The sequence below is a fragment of the Polyergus mexicanus genome, unplaced genomic scaffold (genome assembly GCF_030449975.1).
Source record: "Polyergus mexicanus isolate NDT 795.1 unplaced genomic scaffold, iyPolMexi1.0 SCAF_3, whole genome shotgun sequence".
NCBI lineage: Eukaryota > Metazoa > Arthropoda > Insecta > Hymenoptera > Formicidae > Polyergus > Polyergus mexicanus.
This window is the reverse complement of record NW_027223323.1, coordinates 12,064,146-12,081,307: the sequence shown is the minus strand read 5'-3', so window position 1 is coordinate 12,081,307 and position 17,162 is coordinate 12,064,146. Positions and strand designations below refer to the sequence as shown.

Below are 17,162 nucleotides of genomic sequence, written 5' to 3'. Positions count from 1 at the left end.
TATTTCATGAGAAATGTTACTATTCGCAACATTCCAAAAACTTTACAAACAATAGTATTCAACCGCTAGTTCGTTTGTTTACCGCTATGCGACACGCGAACTCGTATTTGAGATTTGGTCATGAGAATTATATAAAGCTTGCAAAAAGCAACTGACAGGAAATTACAAATGTAATTATTTTCTATCAGTTCAATTTCTGATGCAATCCCAACATAGGGAATTCAGATATTGGATTGTTTAGAAAATATAACACAACTCAAACCCGGGAGCCAAACCTAAAATATTCATGTACAGCACGAAAGCCTCAAATATTAAAGAACGGTGAACTATTTTTAATATTAGATTTTTAATATTGGCAGTAAATAACAAAACATAATTTTAATTTATATTTAAATTTTAAAATTTGCTCCTTGAAACATACGAAAAATATCCCTAACATATCCTATAAAAATCCTTAGGATGTTCCACAGGATCTCCCTGGATTCTCCAGAGGTTAATATATGGCTATCATTTATTCTTCCTCAGGACATCCAGAGGAGATCTGAGGATTACAATGGGATATCCCGAGGATATCCTACATGTATGTCCTGAATGCCCTTTGGACGTCCTAAGGACATCCTTGTGCTGTCTGGGATTACTTTTGCTTTTCTCTTTCTCTATTATATCAATTATATTTTGTATTATATTAGTGTATGATGTGATATAGATATATTGAAAAGCATAATATTCGTCTTCTTAATAAAAAATTACTCTTCAACGATCCGATCCAAGTCAATTATATATCGTATTGATTATTCGAGCAAATTGCGTCATATCGATACTATCGTACAGAAGAATACAGAGATAACAAAATAAAAGTAAGATAAAATTTAAATAAAGTTGAAACTCGCTAAATTATTGCTTAGAAAGCAATTATTCCGAGATTGATGAATTTAACCTATTATCAGATTTCATTAAAGCGGAATTATTCAAAATGACATGCAATATATCGCAAATACCCAGATAGCCTTAACATATTCGCGATTTCGAATTAAGCGATTGAATCCGATAACACGTAAATACGTTTGCCTAAATTATATGCTAATCTGTCCATTGCGGATCTGGGTCAAACCTGGGCAATCATATGTACCAGCTATTAGATGTACAACTTTGCTTCCGCCGTTTTCCTATAGATGGCTTTAGCGGTAAGTAGTGGTCGAAATAAATAGATCATAGACGTCACGTCATGCAATAAACTTGGGCATCTGTCAACATAACCCCATTAAGTCGAAACATTAGTCGATTTGTGTCTGCATCATAAAGTTATTCTCGATTGAAAATGTCAGTTTACGAGCCAAATTCTCGTCATTTGCGGGAGGTTTTAATTTTCTGCTTCAATATGAAGAAATCTGCGGCTGAGGCTCATCGAATGCTCTCAAATACTTATGATGAAGCCGCTATTAGTGAAAGAACGTGTCGTGAGTGGTTTCAACGCTTCAAGAACGGTGATTTTCACGTCGAAGACCGGCATAGCGGTGGAAGAGAGAAGGTTTTCGAAGATGCAGAATTGGAGGCATTACTTAATAAAGACTCGAGTCAAAGTCAAAAAGAATTGGCACGATCATTGGGAGTGGACAATACTTTGAATCATAAATGTATAACTAGTTTTTTACAATAAAGCCTCGAATTTCGGAAAAAAAAAACGGCGAAAGCAAAGTTGTACACCTAATAAATCGAAATTCATGCAATTTACAACGTAAAAAAACTTATCTTTTAAAACTTAACTTATCGTTAAGTATCTTCGAATATAAACCAATCGAAATATTAGAAAAGTTCAAAATTATTATGTCACAAAAGTTATAAATAAAAATTATTAAAAATTAATTATCTTCATTGCTTGATAATTCGATGTAAGGATGTAGATCCACATAAGTATCGATAATCCCGGGATTAAGGGTTCTCGAAAATAAAAAAATTTCAGCGGGATTAATCGCGACCTGAAACGAATGTCTCTAAACGTCGCAAAATGTGGGTGTGGGAAAAAGAGGATGCAACAAGACGAATATAACAAGACGAAAGATTAATTCCGCTTGAGAAGGGGATCGTGAGAGAGAGAGAGAAGAAAGCGAGACGGCAATGCCTCCTTTTTCGTGTTCGCCCAATTATAGAAGCGCTCGAGCGAGGTTGTAAGGATCTCAGGCGCCACCCGGGGATAAAGGATGTTTCTTTGCCAAGACTTGCGATGGATCCGCGAAACGACGATTCTAAGGACGGGCACTCACTCGTCTTCGTCACTCAAGATACACAGATCGCGTGTAGAGGATTTTAGAAGGAATTCCCTCTCTCAAATAATTCAGTCAAATAGCGCGGTACTCGAGAATAATCTACATATATTATTTGAACGAGTCACTTGAGAAAAAGAGATATAGTTGCAAAAGTTTTATTTTTCTAGAAAGAAGAAAGAAAATCCGATAGCACATAAAATCATATACATTAATAAAATTGTATAATTAATATATTCCTCTTTTGTATCAATAAATGAAATAGAAACCCTTTTATAGTATCTATATCCATATAAAGAACGAACGCCGTATGTAGTAAAATCCGATTTTAAAATGAAGTTTTTTTTTTTTCAAATAGCTCTATTAAAGTCCAAAGAGAGGGAAAGAGAGAAAAGAGATGATTTGACTAGTATTGAAATTTCGACAGAGTTCTAACTTTAGCGGACTCCTATGTCAGATGCAGTCAAATGTTCACGTAAAAATTTCAACATTCTTATTTCTGCGAATAATTCAACAACCTTCGTTACAGCCGCGATAAATCTAATAAGATATTTCTCGCTTATTACTCGAGAAAGGATCGCTGGCATTAGGAGAGTTTCGCCAATAACGAGAGATCTTACTTCTCTCCCTAACCACGCTCCATATTCGAGAAATTCTTTTTCCAATCGTGACAATGCAGGAACATTTACAGGAAAAAAAAAAAAAAAAAAAGTAACAAAATCCTTTGTAAATTCAACGGAGAGATTATCAGGTACGTCAGGTTCGTCTCGCTAATTCTTTTTACTTTAGCCACTCCCGCCTTTCGTCTCAGAATTCCCAAACTGCTAATCCAAAACTGGGGAAGGCGGTGCAGGGATGTAACGTGACTTTTGTCGAAATATTCTCCCGATACAGAGATCGAGAGAAAAAAAATGGAGAGAGAATATCCGTCGGCCGGGACGGAATAAGTTAAATGTTCTCGTACATATATATATATATACGGGCACAGGGGGCGCTGCGGGATGAATAATAATGAGGGACATTCACGGGGATGCGCGCGGGGGAACACCTCATCGGGCGCCTTTTCGTAAAAAGGCCGTTAAGGTGCTACCTTAACGATCCCCGGGGCCCCCACGGCCGCCGCGGTGAAAAAGGGAGATCGAGGGCCTGCACGTGGAATGCAGACACGTAATGCTCGCAGAATGCGCCCGGGCCGCCGACCGCCGGGAATTATTAGTGCAAGTAAGAGAGAGAGAGAGAGAGAGAGGACCCTCTGAATGCAGCGGGTCGAACAGGTCTATATGCGATATCGGGTGTAGGTTGGTAGGTATGTATATATATATATATACAATACACACAAAGATACAAACAGGTATGAACAGGGGACCTGCCGCCGGTCTCTCACGGGGGCCCGCCACTCTCCCTCCCCCTGCTCCCGGTCCTGGTTCGGTTCGTAAGGCAGACCTTTGTTCGCAATTCGACGAGTCCGAAATCGATGTGCGATAAGAGTCTCGCGATTAGAGGCGGATATAATAAAATATATCCTCTCTTTCTCTCCTATTTAGAGAATACATCGAAATGAGAGCCCAAGTTGAAACAAGGTATACTATTATGTATCATCAACATTTCTCGACGCTATTTATCTTTATACTATATTTAAAAGACAAAATTTAATCGAATCCTCGATTAAAATTTAAATTAAATATTTTGTACAAAAATAACACGACGAAGAACGAGAGAAGTCAACCTGTCCGATAAGATATCGATAAGAAAATGAGTCGTATATTTTTTATACACGAGAGAATCTATAATGTGCAAAAAAAAAATTATATAAACGCGTTTCATATTTAAAGCGCAGGGAGTTGCAAGAATCGTCGGTTAGTTTAGGGGAAATGGGGTAACCGAGGACAATCGGCAACCGCGAATCGATTTCGCTGGGAACGGGAAGGAAGAACCGCAAGGAGACGACAAGAGCGCGGGAATCTGGCTTCTAAGCGAAGGATCGATTCTGTCGTCGCGGCACGGCGTGACCGCCCGTGTGAGAAACTTTTAATTGCGTTCCGCGAGCGGAGCGGCCCGTTTCGTCGGGAACTCGGGGTCGAGAACCGAAACGAAGGGACGAGAAATCGTGGTGTAGGTAGATAGGTAGGTGGAAGAGGTGTGAGACGAGAAGAGAACGACGGAGGGCGAAGGAGAACAGCAAGGCGAACGATGGCGCGAGGGGGATAACTTATGCGTGTTCACCGAACGAAGAATTGTCTCGAGGATGATAATATGTGGGGAATAAGGTGGCGCGTTGTATGGAAGACGAATGTCGGAAAAAAGGGGGGTAACGATTGCAGTAAAACGGTATACGGCTGGCTCGAGGATTGCATTCGATATTCAAATTATTTATCTCTTAATTATAATTTATTAAATTTTTATTATACGGGGTGTCCCCAATTTAAATGGCAAAACTTCAAGAGCGTGTAGGGGACCGAAAAACTAAGACAAGAAGTCCTTTAGAGGTTTGCTCGTTTTTGCTCCATTTTAAAGAAAATCGCAAAAATTCAATCTCTCATTGTCGGTTGCTCTCTTGAGTCGATTGGCACCGAATAAACTTTCTGCTTCAAGGTTCCTTACGTATGTAAACACTTGATGTTATCCTTTACGGTGCCAATCAATTCAAGAGAGCAATTAAGAGACCGAATCATAGATGCAGTGCACCAAATATCACTAGAACAATGTCTAGCTGCAATTAATGAGGTCAGTGCTAGATATAATGCTTGTATTGCTGCTGGAGGGCAACATTTCGAACAATATCTGCATTAAATAGATGATAACATAAATAAAATGTAAATAAATAAGTAAAAAAACGAAAACTTGTTTTGTTTCTTTGTTTGTGATTTTCTCCAAAATGGAGCAAAAACGAGCAAACCTCTAAAGGACTTTCTGTCTTAGCTTTTCGGTCCCCTACACGCTCCTGAAGTTTTGTCATTTAAATTGAGGAAATCCTGTATGGGTATGTAACCGCATGTAACATTTGCCTTCTGTACTCTCACTCAAGTTCGATATATTTGTATTGTCAATTGTTTTTTTAATATAGTATGTTTTATCGGACAGTCTCTTTGTGTCTCGAAATTCCATTATATAACATTTACCTTCTGACAATATGGGTGACTCACTCTTGTTCTGCGTATTATTACATTTTTTGACATAATATATTCCATATACTTTGTAATTGCTGAAGATGATCCGAAAAAGGAACAAAATGTACGCTTTTTGTGTTTATGTCTATCACTTATTGTTAGTAGAAATACCAATATAATTTGATTGTAATGAAATATATGCGTACAAATTACTACCGCGTTGGTTCTCGATTGCCTTTTCCTCTCCTTCGTATGATATATTCATAAGAGCCTTTATTAGTTTATTTTGAATTATATTTTGTATTATATTAGCGTATGATATGTGTGATATAAATATATTGAAAGTTAAAAGCATAGTCCTTGTTTTCTTAATAAAAAAATTACTCTTCAACAATCCAATCCAAATCAATTATATATTGCATCGATCATAAAAAAAAAATTATCGCAAATGTATATATAGAAGAGATAATAAAATAAGGGCAATATAAAATTTAAATAAAAAATTGATACTTATCACATGAAATATATCACATGTCTATTATTAAAAAAAAAAAAAAAAAAAAAAAAACAATGTAAAATATTCGTATTGTAAAAATCTTCTCGAAGATTATATCGAAAAGTAGTCATTAGCTTCACAAGCACTAATAGAATAAAGTCCAATTTGTGCATAAGTTGTAAATAAAAGTCGTAACAAAAAAGGGAGTATAGTACGAATACACGTACTAGGGTGGGTGAAAAATTCGCTGCGTGCGAAGAGAGATTATAAAATTCTCCGTAAGCGGTGGCCGAGCGGATCGGGCTAGCCTGTTGAATATGAATATGAAATACTCTCGCACTTACCTTCTCCTCGAGCGACGGTCCGTCCTCCATCGCGTGCATAATGGCATCCGAAATGCGGGAGTCCAACTCTCTGACGGCATTCTTGATGTTCAGTTCCAGAGGATTGTTATCGTTGTCCACCGCCGCGACGAGCCTCCCGACTGTTTCCACGTAGCCGGACCATGCGAGATCCAGTTCGTACGCCGGCTCTGCCAGGCAGCCTCTGCAACGTTTACACATTTGCATTTTTTTTTTTCTCGCGATGATCACGCGTGATTATTACATAGATCTATCAGAAATCGCCTTTTCTCTTTCTCTATCTAATAATTATAACAATCTCTATGTAATAATTATAAATAATAACAGAAGTGAAAAATTGAAAAAATTTTGGAAACTCTCAATCCGCGAGATACATTAATTATGAAATAATTATAATAATTATCAATCCAAATAATTATAATAATTATCAATTCAACAACTGCAATTCAACGACAAAATTAATCGAGGAAAAAGGTACAAAAGGATCGTTATTCGACCGCTCTCCATTGTGTTCGGAAACACGGATTTGTCACACCTATTTCGACGCCCATAAAAAAAGAGGTATTCGTATCGGAAATGTTTGAAATGTTTGAAATTTTTCTCATGGATCAGCAATATGACTCACCTTATTACGTTCAAGCAGAAACCGTTGCAGGACCGCACATCCTTTCCGATTCCTTTGCACTTTGGACAATAGGTCATCCTGAGCAGGGCATTGTAACAGGCCTCTTGCTGAGGGCTATTGCTACTGCCGGCGGCAAACAACACGCTATCGGTCTTGTCGAGAAAGGTCTTGCCAAGGCTTAGAGCCTGCATCAACACTCTGGTAGCCTCCAGACTCTTGCTGATCTTCTTGAATATATCTTGGGGCACGTCGCCAAACGGCTGTATGTCATCCATTGTCTTGTACAAGCAGGATTTGAATTTTTCCGTGAAATCCCGACGATCCTGATGCTTATTGACGACAAAATGATAGGCGATGGGGAAGAGACGCGTGAAGAATTCGCGAAAGCGCTCCTGCAACGTGTCCCGCGTCAACGGTTGCTGTAGATCGTCCGGGGTATTAACGGGCGATACGTAGTCCACCATCGCCTGGTAAAGGGCCCGGATCGAGGGCCTGCTCAGCACCGCCATGGAGCGATACACCTGGTCGAACATGGTCACCGTCTTGTTCTCCGACTTTCGCAGCAGAACAATCACCGTCTCTGCAAAGATGCGCACTCTTCAATATTTTATATGACTCTCAAGAAGAGATCTGCATTCTTTCTCTATCAATATTGATCCTTGTAATCCGGGGACTGCGAGAATGTCGAAAACATTGACGAATTTTTTTCCCGGAATCGGTTTCTTCCATAGCAATGTATATATTCAAGAAAAATAAATGAAAATGCGACGTTTTCCCTAAAAAAGTTTCCTAAATAGGACAAAGTATACGAGACAAACAATAATTCCTTTGAAAATGGAAAGTGAAAGTGCATCCTTTAGGAATATAATAATAAGATAGTAAAACAATAAATCAACGTCCTTGTTTGTGACATGTTACGATACGATAATTTTATCTTCGAGTGACTAAACTGCAAAATTGATTACTAAAATTCTTTTCGGGTGACGGTTATTCTTTCGTTGGCAAATGTTAGGAAATATTATTTCTTAATAAAATAACGTAAATCGAATTTCTTTGACAGATATACATATAAAGATTTGCTTTTGTTGCAAAAAACAAATCGTTTATATTGTTTTAAAAAATATTAAAAATGTCCATATACAGGATGTTCCAGAATTAAATCGACAAACTTCATGTGATTATAAAGGATACCAAAATAAGCCAATTTTGCCAATAAAGCCGTGTCCACAAATAAGCCGTTTTGGCACCAGAGGATCAAAGATTAACAAGGAAACTTCGCAAATCCGAAAATTCTGATTCTGTTGAAACTTTACACACATGTAGGAGAGGTAAATAGATAAATTTAAAAATCTCCCGTTGCGACTAAAAACGATTCTAAGAGATGAAATCACCCCTCTTATATGGAGCGGTTTTTTGCTTTTCTCGATATACAGTATTTCGAAAATTATTCAAAATATCAAAAGTTTCATGGTAAAAACATCTCTATTTAACCACATTAATAAAATTTTGAAAAAATAATTTTTTTTTAAAGATTTTTGTTCTTCCTAGTCCTTGATTGCGGACACGGGTTTATTGGTAAAATTGACTTGTTTCATTGAGTTGAGCAGGTTGATTTATCCGGAGAATCTATTAATAGTATTCGACCTTGTACGTAATTCGTCAGCGGTTTATCCTTCCTGCGTTTCCTGCCTCCTTTTTTCTTTTACAAGTTCTTTTCCTAATCTAATTCGATCAAATGATTCCTCATGCAAATCGCCCACTTGAGATTTCGTGAGTGTGACAAGAAGAGCGTGCTTAAGAGACGGACCGGGAACGAGCGCAATCGCACTTAATCGCAAAGGCGTAAAACGAAGAAAACGGACAAGAACAAGCGCTTCTCGATTCTCGCTTCAGTTTCAAGTGGCTCAAGTAAGAATCTATGCATACTTTTTTACCTTACAAAAGTGTGCACCCCACAATTTTAATAATCCTATTAAGAGAAGTGACGATTAGTCGATAATAAGGGCGAAAGATATCTTTATATTAATGACATCAAATGTTGGGAATGAAAGTCTCAGTCATGGATAGGTTTAAAGTTTTGATAATTTAATGCAAATGTAAGTATTCCGTATGCGTGTAAAAAAGCAACATTGTAATATAAAATATGCATATTACTTGATAATATATATTATAAATCGTAATTTACTCAAAATTATAGAATTATATACATATTTATATAATTAAAAATTTTTAAACATATACAGGGTGTACACAGAACATATACAGAATAATAAGACAAATCAATTAGTATAAAAAAAAAAAATTGTTTTTAAGAAAATTATTTACAATGTATTTTTTAAAACAATTATTTGTTTTTTTTTTTGGGCACTAATTAATTTGTCTCATTATTCTGTACATAAAAGTATTACGGTAGGATTATCGAAAACTGAATATTTTACGAAATATTTTATTTTTTATATCAAAATATGTCAGATTAAAATATAAAATAACTCAAAAAGTACTTAATGAAAAAATACTTTATTATAGTATTTTGGAAAGCTCTCGATGTCAGCTACAAGAATACTAAATAAAAAATGGGGGTTTCCATTTAAGATTTTAAAGTTGACCTTCACATGACCTTCAAATGATTTTCCAAGGTCAAACCAATAATACCATCTTATGGCCCCCTCGAAACTAAACAACTTTTGTCTGAAAAATTTTTCTCTTCCGGGCTTGGTTTTTGAGATATTTGCCTGAGGAGATTAAATGGGACACCCTGTATATATATATATATATATATATATATATATATATATACATATATATATATATATTTATAATATACATATAATATATATGCAATATTATTATTATATATAATATATAATGATATAATTTTATATAATATAATTATATATTATAATTATTAATTATATTATTATATTATTAATTATATATAAAAAAGAGAAAGAAAGAGTTATATCAGATATAATATGAAATTATTACAAGATATAAGATAAAAAAAGAAGCACACATAAGATTCTAGAAACTCCATGAACAAAATTTCGATACAACGAATTTTTCAGAATTCATTCGGGATGTATCTGTCGAAATATCGATTTCTCTTCGCGAAAAGACATCGTGTACGATACTAAAATTGGACCCAGAGAAAATATACCGGTTTCGATATCTGATTTGCGACATTGCGCTTCGGGATTATATCGCGAACGAATGTCGCGCCATAGCAACGGAGTAAAGCGGTTTAATTTATTTTTCCGGATCCGTCTTCGTTAATTAAAATTAATGGTCATATAAAAATACGCGTTGCGATATCTTGTAGCTGTCTCTCTTTCTCTCGGTAAGAGAACCTTTACACTTTCCTTGTGTGAAACGTTATTTGTCGAGGCGGATTATGCCTGCCTTAATTGAGACTTCAAAAGCGGTGTCGCGCGCGATTACTCGAATCTGTTTTCCTTCAATTACGGAGATTACAGAAAGAATAGATGGAAATAAATCCGACAATAAACTGACAATGATCTGATATCCTCTTTTCATTTCTATTAGATCTTTATCAAACATGTGTAAAACGAGACTTCTTATCTACGTACGTTAATCCCATCGGATTCGAGTATCCGCTTATCGAAAAATCTTAAGATCTTTTTTCAACATATTATTTTGAAAAGAAAAATATAATCAAGAGAAAAAAATTTAGAAAATTCAATATTACAAATTTCGAGATCGGCACTATTTTCGGCAGATTTTTTAAATAATTTATTAAATTAAGTTGTCAAGAAATATCGTTAACTAAAAAAAAAAAAAAAAAAAAAAATCCCAAAAAATTCAAGTATATTTAACACCAAATTAGTCCATAAAATCTACATAATTATATTCGTCACAATGAAAGTTTCCAAGACAAATGAAATAAAAATTAAAACTGCCAGAAAGGGACAACGCGTGTATTATCAATCGAAGTATTGAACAGTTCTTTGCTTTATCTCGTTTGAAAAAGTTTCTCATAAATAGAGATGCTCGAGCTAATAAAAATTACAGCTTGAATCAAATTTGAAGATTCGAAGATGGAAGAGAGCTGAGTTTCGCGAAAGGAAGATCGCGAAAAATGCGGGAGCCATAAACGACGCGCTCGTTCCCGCAAAGATGCAAATACTTCACGATGCAAGGAGAGAGAGAGAGAGAGAGAGAGAGAGAGAGAGAGGAAGTAAGTTTTTCGCGGCATCAAAAATAGCAGAGAGCGGAGTCTGTGCTTGAATTCTAGACGCCGTGTTACCGAGGCAACGACACGCGCTTTGCGAACACGCCTTGTGCTTCCACGCGCTTCGCCGCTATCTTCCTCTATCTCGTTTTCCGTTTCTGTCATGCGTGTGCGTATGAGTGCCTGCGCGTGTAAAATGCGTACCGGTTAAGCGTACACGCACACGGACACAAATACCGGACTGACCGCGTAATCGAATCGATTAAGGAGCTAAACAAAATCGTGTGGATCGATATCGTGAATTGGCGTAAGAAATATTTTCCAGAAAATTATAAAAAAAAAAAAAAAAAAAGAAAGAGAGAGAGAGAGAATCAAAAAATCTTGCGCGATTAAAATAATATAATATACGAAGAAGTGTGAAAAAAGTCTAGAGTACAATCTGTTTCGTATTATTGCAATAGAGACAATGCGGAATAATTTACAATAATTTATAGTAACGAGATGTGTAATATGCAAAGTCACGAAGATATATGAGTCGCGCGGGTTGACATCGCGGTGTTAATTTCTCGTATGCGAGAATAATATCCAGCTCGCGCGCTGTCAAGATAAGCGCTCGAAATAAGGAGTGACATATTTGCGGCATCTGAACGCGAGGCCATGCCCAGGAATTAAAGAGACGGATCGAGAGAGAGAGAGAGAGAGAGAGAGGGAGGAGGGGGAGGATTGGATGGGGAGAGATTCGCCTTCTCCTGTCCCCGTATAAGGCGGCAGAGCGGCTTCGCGATTCTTCGTGAACGGAAGAGACCGGCAATATATAATACAAGGGAGCCCCGCGGTGAGTTCTCGGGGTGTCGGTGCCCCGGAAGAGACCTCCTCTCACGATAATTTTCGACCGTCCTTCTCGGGGTGTGCGAACTATCCGACAGAATGTGAACGAATGCGACCGGAGGTCTTTCTTTTTTTCTCGCAGGGAGAGAAGAATCTCTCCACTTACCTTTTGTCGAAGCTTTGCCGATACAAGGATCGATGGAAAATCTCATAAATCAAACGTGTCGAAGGACGAATGAAAGCTCCTTAGCAATTTTAATGGCAAAACGCCGGAAACGAAGGATAAACTTACAGGTCATTTTACTGATACCTCTCTGTTACCTGGGAGTTTCGTATATCCCGGAGAGTATACACATATTATAACGACGAGTCTCTTAAGCGAACGAATATCAGTGAACGTCAGTGAAGAAATATTATTTAATTAATAATTATACAGAAAACTATACGTCTTATAAAAATTATAAAAACCAAATGAAAATTGTGCAAATTAGAAACTTGCACATTGCATCCTCATCATTTTATTTCGCTCACAAAGCTTAAGCTCCTTAAAGCAAGCGAGTTTTTTCAATTTTGGCTTCCTTATAGAGGAAGATATCTCAAAATTTGTGAAAGTTACAGCGTGTACAAATATGTCTCAAAAAAATTCAAAATTTTATAAAAAATGAACCCTTTCACCGATCCTCGCCAAATTCAATATCAACCAATCCTTTAATGATACTCTAATCATGTAAAAATATTTTGCCCGATATCTCAAAATTTGCGAAAGTTAGAGCAATCGTGTCCTTTTCGTGCACATACACACATACGAATATTTAGAAAAATATATAATTTTTCGATATTTTAGAACATTCCGAACACATCGGCATCAAAATCTAAAAAAATTCACGAAAACAAAGCTTCTTCTGGAGGAAGCAAAATTAATAATTAAATTATTTTTTTTTAATATTTTTAATTTTTTTTTTTTTTTACGTCAAACATTTTCAAAAGTGTCTCAATATCTAAAAAATCAAGCAAGATAGAAAGAAATGTTTCGGACAAAAGTTGTTCGGTTCTAAGAGGGTCATAAGATGCTGCCATTAGTTTGATCTTGGGTGGAGGCGTTTCGGAGATCTCAATGTCAATCTTGTTTTATTCTCTTTACACCAATTGACGTGTCTCATTTTTTGAGCCTAAAATATTAAGGCAATATTATTGCAGAGTAAATAATTTTGTGAGATATTTCATAGTTTATGTAAAATTATGTCGAAGTAAAGTAATAAAATAAAGTATAAAATATCTCGTAAACTATTAAACTTTTGGCCATCATACCCCTATAACATTTTATGCAGAATATTGCGAGGAACCGATTTATGTGAAAAAGTTGGATTGTTTCCGTTTGAAAAAACAAGATTGACGTTGAAATCTCCGAAGCGCCTCCACCCAAGGTCAAACTAATGGCACCATCCTACGACCCCCTTAGAACCCAACAACTTTTGTCCGAAACATTTCTTTCTATCTTGCTTTATCTTTTAGATATTTAGGTGTCCCAATACAAATGCCCCAACCCTATAGATAACCAGTGATTACCAATTTACATGTACGCGTGTATTAATCCTGCTTTTTGTACGAAAGCACTTTGCTCGGCAACGCAAACGTGCTAGGAGGCGAAAAGAGATAAAGTATCTTACCTCTAAGAGCGTCGGCGGTGGTGACGAGGAGACCTTGCAGACTTCTGCTGTGATGATGAATCAGATTGTGGAAGTCGGCCCGAGCTTGTTGCTTCAAACGCTCCTCCATCTCCATGCTGCAGCACTTGCCATGGCATGTCGCTGAAGAAAAAGAAGAAAAGAAAGAGATGCTTCACGTTATTATTGCGCAACGTCACCCGCGTTGGGGAACGCTCCCCTTCGACCGAAGCTAAATCGAATTGGAGCACGATGAAGGGGAGGAGGGAGGGGGACTTGAGTTAAACGTCAAACTGCATAAAATCGACCGCGGTGTAAAAGCTCAGTGATCCGACCTAAATATTTGTGAGATCGTTTGAGGGGGGAAAAAAAAAAAAAAAAAACCCGATCGCGTAATCTCTGTAACTCGATCAAACGAAAATTTTATTACATCAAATATTATTTTATCGCACGAGCGAAATTTCGTTTCCACGTCGAATTAATCGAGTTTCCACGCGCGATTTTTTACACTTTCGTCGTACATGTCGTGTCATCGGAATTTTCACTATATCGGATGTATACATATATAATACGAAATTCTTCATTTTTCGGAGTAAATATCGATTCTCGGATGACACTTTTGTATAATTTAAGATTTCGATATAATTGACAAGTTCTGGTTATATACATCGATAAATTCTTCTTTCCGAATAATTTAAAGTTTTTTTTTTTTTTTTATGTTTTTGAGAGAGTTCGATGAAACGTGCAATTAAATGTAAAGAATACAAATGCCAGCATTAAATTTCATTGCACAAAAAAATTATTTATTATCCTCTTATTTCAATATCTCTGCAAATAACATCGAGTCACGATACTTTTCGATAGAATTCTTTATCTCTCTCTCTCTCTCTCTCTCTCTGTCTCTCTCTCTCTCTCTCTCTCTCTCTCTCTCTGTCTCTTTATATTCTTTCTCTCTTTTAGGGCGCGTTTTATCCAAAATTCCTAAGAAATAGATTTCGGAAAAAATGATTTAAGAGCTGGAAAAATTCAAACAGCTATTCTGATTCCAATTCGTTGCGCGAATAATTTAATATATTAAATACAAAGAATAAAAAATACAAAAATACTCCAATTTTACATATGAAATACAAAAATGTTAAATAAATAAAGGTCTTAATATCGAATACGTGTATTTAGTGTTAATAACAATGTTCGGGGATAATAATAATGTTTTCGCGCGATAATTTTAACCGAGATCAGAAAATATGCCGCATCGCAATCGATCGAAATCTCGCGGTGACGTGCATTCCTCTTCGCCTCTGGGGGAACCGGTTTAGCGAACGAAGCTACAACGAATTTAAAGACCGAGCTATATACGTATAGTACGAATAAAAATATGGATAACTATAGAGATAGAGATTTAAACATAGAAATATGTAACGATAAAAAAAATGCTACGTAAATAAATAAATACAGAAATATAAATATTAATAAATAAACATCTAGAGAGAGAGAGGTATATTGAATATCAGGAGAAAAATATCAGATTTTTTTTTTGGGGGGGGGGGGGGTACTATAGAATAACAAACTCTTAGAGAGAAACAAAAAAAATTGAAAAATACAGCTAACAATGTTCAGACGAAAAACGGGACAAATGTGAATCAAGTGACAAATAAACGCGTAAAAGAAAAATAGAAAGATATGTAGCTGCCTGTGTGACGTTAATTTATACAGGGTGTCCCCAAATTAAATGGCAAAACTTCAGGAGCGTGTAGGAGATCGAAAACCTAAGACAGAGGAAAATCACAAAGAAAGAAACAAAACAAATTTTCGTTCTTTTACTTATTTATTTACATTTTATTTATGTTATCATCTATTTAATGCAGATATTGTTGAAAATGTTGCCCTCTTGCAGCAATGCGAGCATTACATCTAGCACTGATCTCATTAATTGCAGCTAGACATGGTTCTAGTGATATTTGGTGCAGCACTGCATTTATGATTCGATCTCTTAATTGCTCTCTTGAATTGATTGGCACCGTAAAGGATAACATCAAGTGTTTACATATGTAAGGAACCTTGAAGCAGAAAGTTTATTCGGTACCAATCGACTCAAGAGAGCAACCGACAATGAGAGATTGAATTTTTGCGATTTTCTTTAAAATGGAGGAAAAACGAGCAAACCTCTAAAGGACTTCTTGTCTTAATTTTTCGCTGCCCTCCTGAAGTTTTGCCATTTAAATTTGGGACACCCTGTATAAATATGTAATTGCGTAGAACGTCAATATTTTTTTTTTTTTTTCTAAAAACAAGAAAAGAGAACGTTAGCGTCAGTTATCGGAGAGAACTAGATTCGTAATAATATCTTTTTTATTTTTGGATCGGTAAAAATAAGTTTTTATTAGACACACATTTGTTTCGTAAACGAATAATCTGTAAGATTGATGAAAAAATTGAACAGACACACGTGGACACGCGTGTTATGCAATGTGCGTCACGTCGGAGTCGTATATTAGCCAATAGGATTAATAGTTTCGAAGTTCTAAAAAGCATCACATAAATCACCAAAATCAACAAGGGAGTAAAACGCGTGCGAATAGAGGGAAGGAAAAAAAAATATCGGTAAAAAGAATAGTCATGTTACGATGAGCAATATACAATAGTTATGGAAATGATTGATTCATTGACATCGGAGAATCGATAGTCGCGTTAAATTCCTCCTTTGTTAAAATCTCCTGTCCTCTTCAATCCTGTCCATAAAAAATCTTGCCCGAATTTTTGAAGTATCTGAGTGCAATTATGCGAATATTTGTAATTCTAATTTATTTTCGAGGGGAAAATTTTTTAGAAAAATTCTATGGATTTTAGTATCACATAATCAGTGAAATAATAGTGAATGGCATTTGCTAATCATTATTTTCAATCGTCAATTGCGAAAAATTGCAAAGGACGAGATACTTGAAATAATTCGCGCATAAATTTATTTGCGCAAAAATCATAACTTTTAATATAAAATGTTATTATTGTATATTCAATAATATCAATATTAATATTAATGACATTAGGTATTGAATATTAATTGCAATATTGGCAATTTTAATAACTTCACTTGGAGTCACACAGTCTTATTAGTAAATCTAATAAGTACGTCAATATTGGGGAAAGATTATTAATAATCATATATATATAATAGGGTGTCTCCAATTTAAATGGCAAAACTTCAAGAGCGTGTAGGGGACCGAAAAACTAAGACAAGAAGTCCTTTAGAGGTTTGCTCGTTTTGCTCCATTTTAAAGAAAATTGCAAAAATTCAATCTCTCATTGTCGGTTGCTCTCTTGAGTCGATTGGCACCGAATAAACTTTCTGCTTCAAGGTTCCTTACATATGTAAACACTTGATGTTATCCTTTACGGTGCCAATCAATTCAAGAGAGCAATTAAGAGACCGAATCATAGATGCAGTGCACCAAATATCACTAGAACCATGTCTAGCTGCAATTAATGAGATCAGTGCTAGATGTAATGCTCGCATTGCTGCAAGAGGGCAACATTTTGAACAATATCTGCATTAAATAGATGATAACATAAATAAAATGTAAATAAATAAGTAAAAAAAAAGCGAAAACTTGTTTTGTTTCTTTCTCTGTGATT

At 35.9% G+C, this 17,162-nt stretch overlaps 1 protein-coding gene across 2 annotated transcripts in view; it reads right to left on the bottom strand.

Moving 5' to 3' along the window:
* Dally (division abnormally delayed protein) overlaps window positions 1–17,162 on the bottom strand; it is a 52,633-nt gene that overhangs the window by 34,275 nt on the left and 1,196 nt on the right. For both annotated transcript variants that reach the window (XM_070293281.1, XM_070293282.1), the window contains exons 2-4: window positions 13,536–13,676; window positions 6,852–7,431; window positions 6,209–6,410 (exon numbers count right to left, since the gene is read on the bottom strand). In XM_070293281.1, the coding sequence (XP_070149382.1) occupies window positions 6,209–6,410; window positions 6,852–7,431; window positions 13,536–13,676 (923 nt within the window). The remainder of the gene's footprint in view (window positions 1–6,208; window positions 6,411–6,851; window positions 7,432–13,535; window positions 13,677–17,162) is intronic.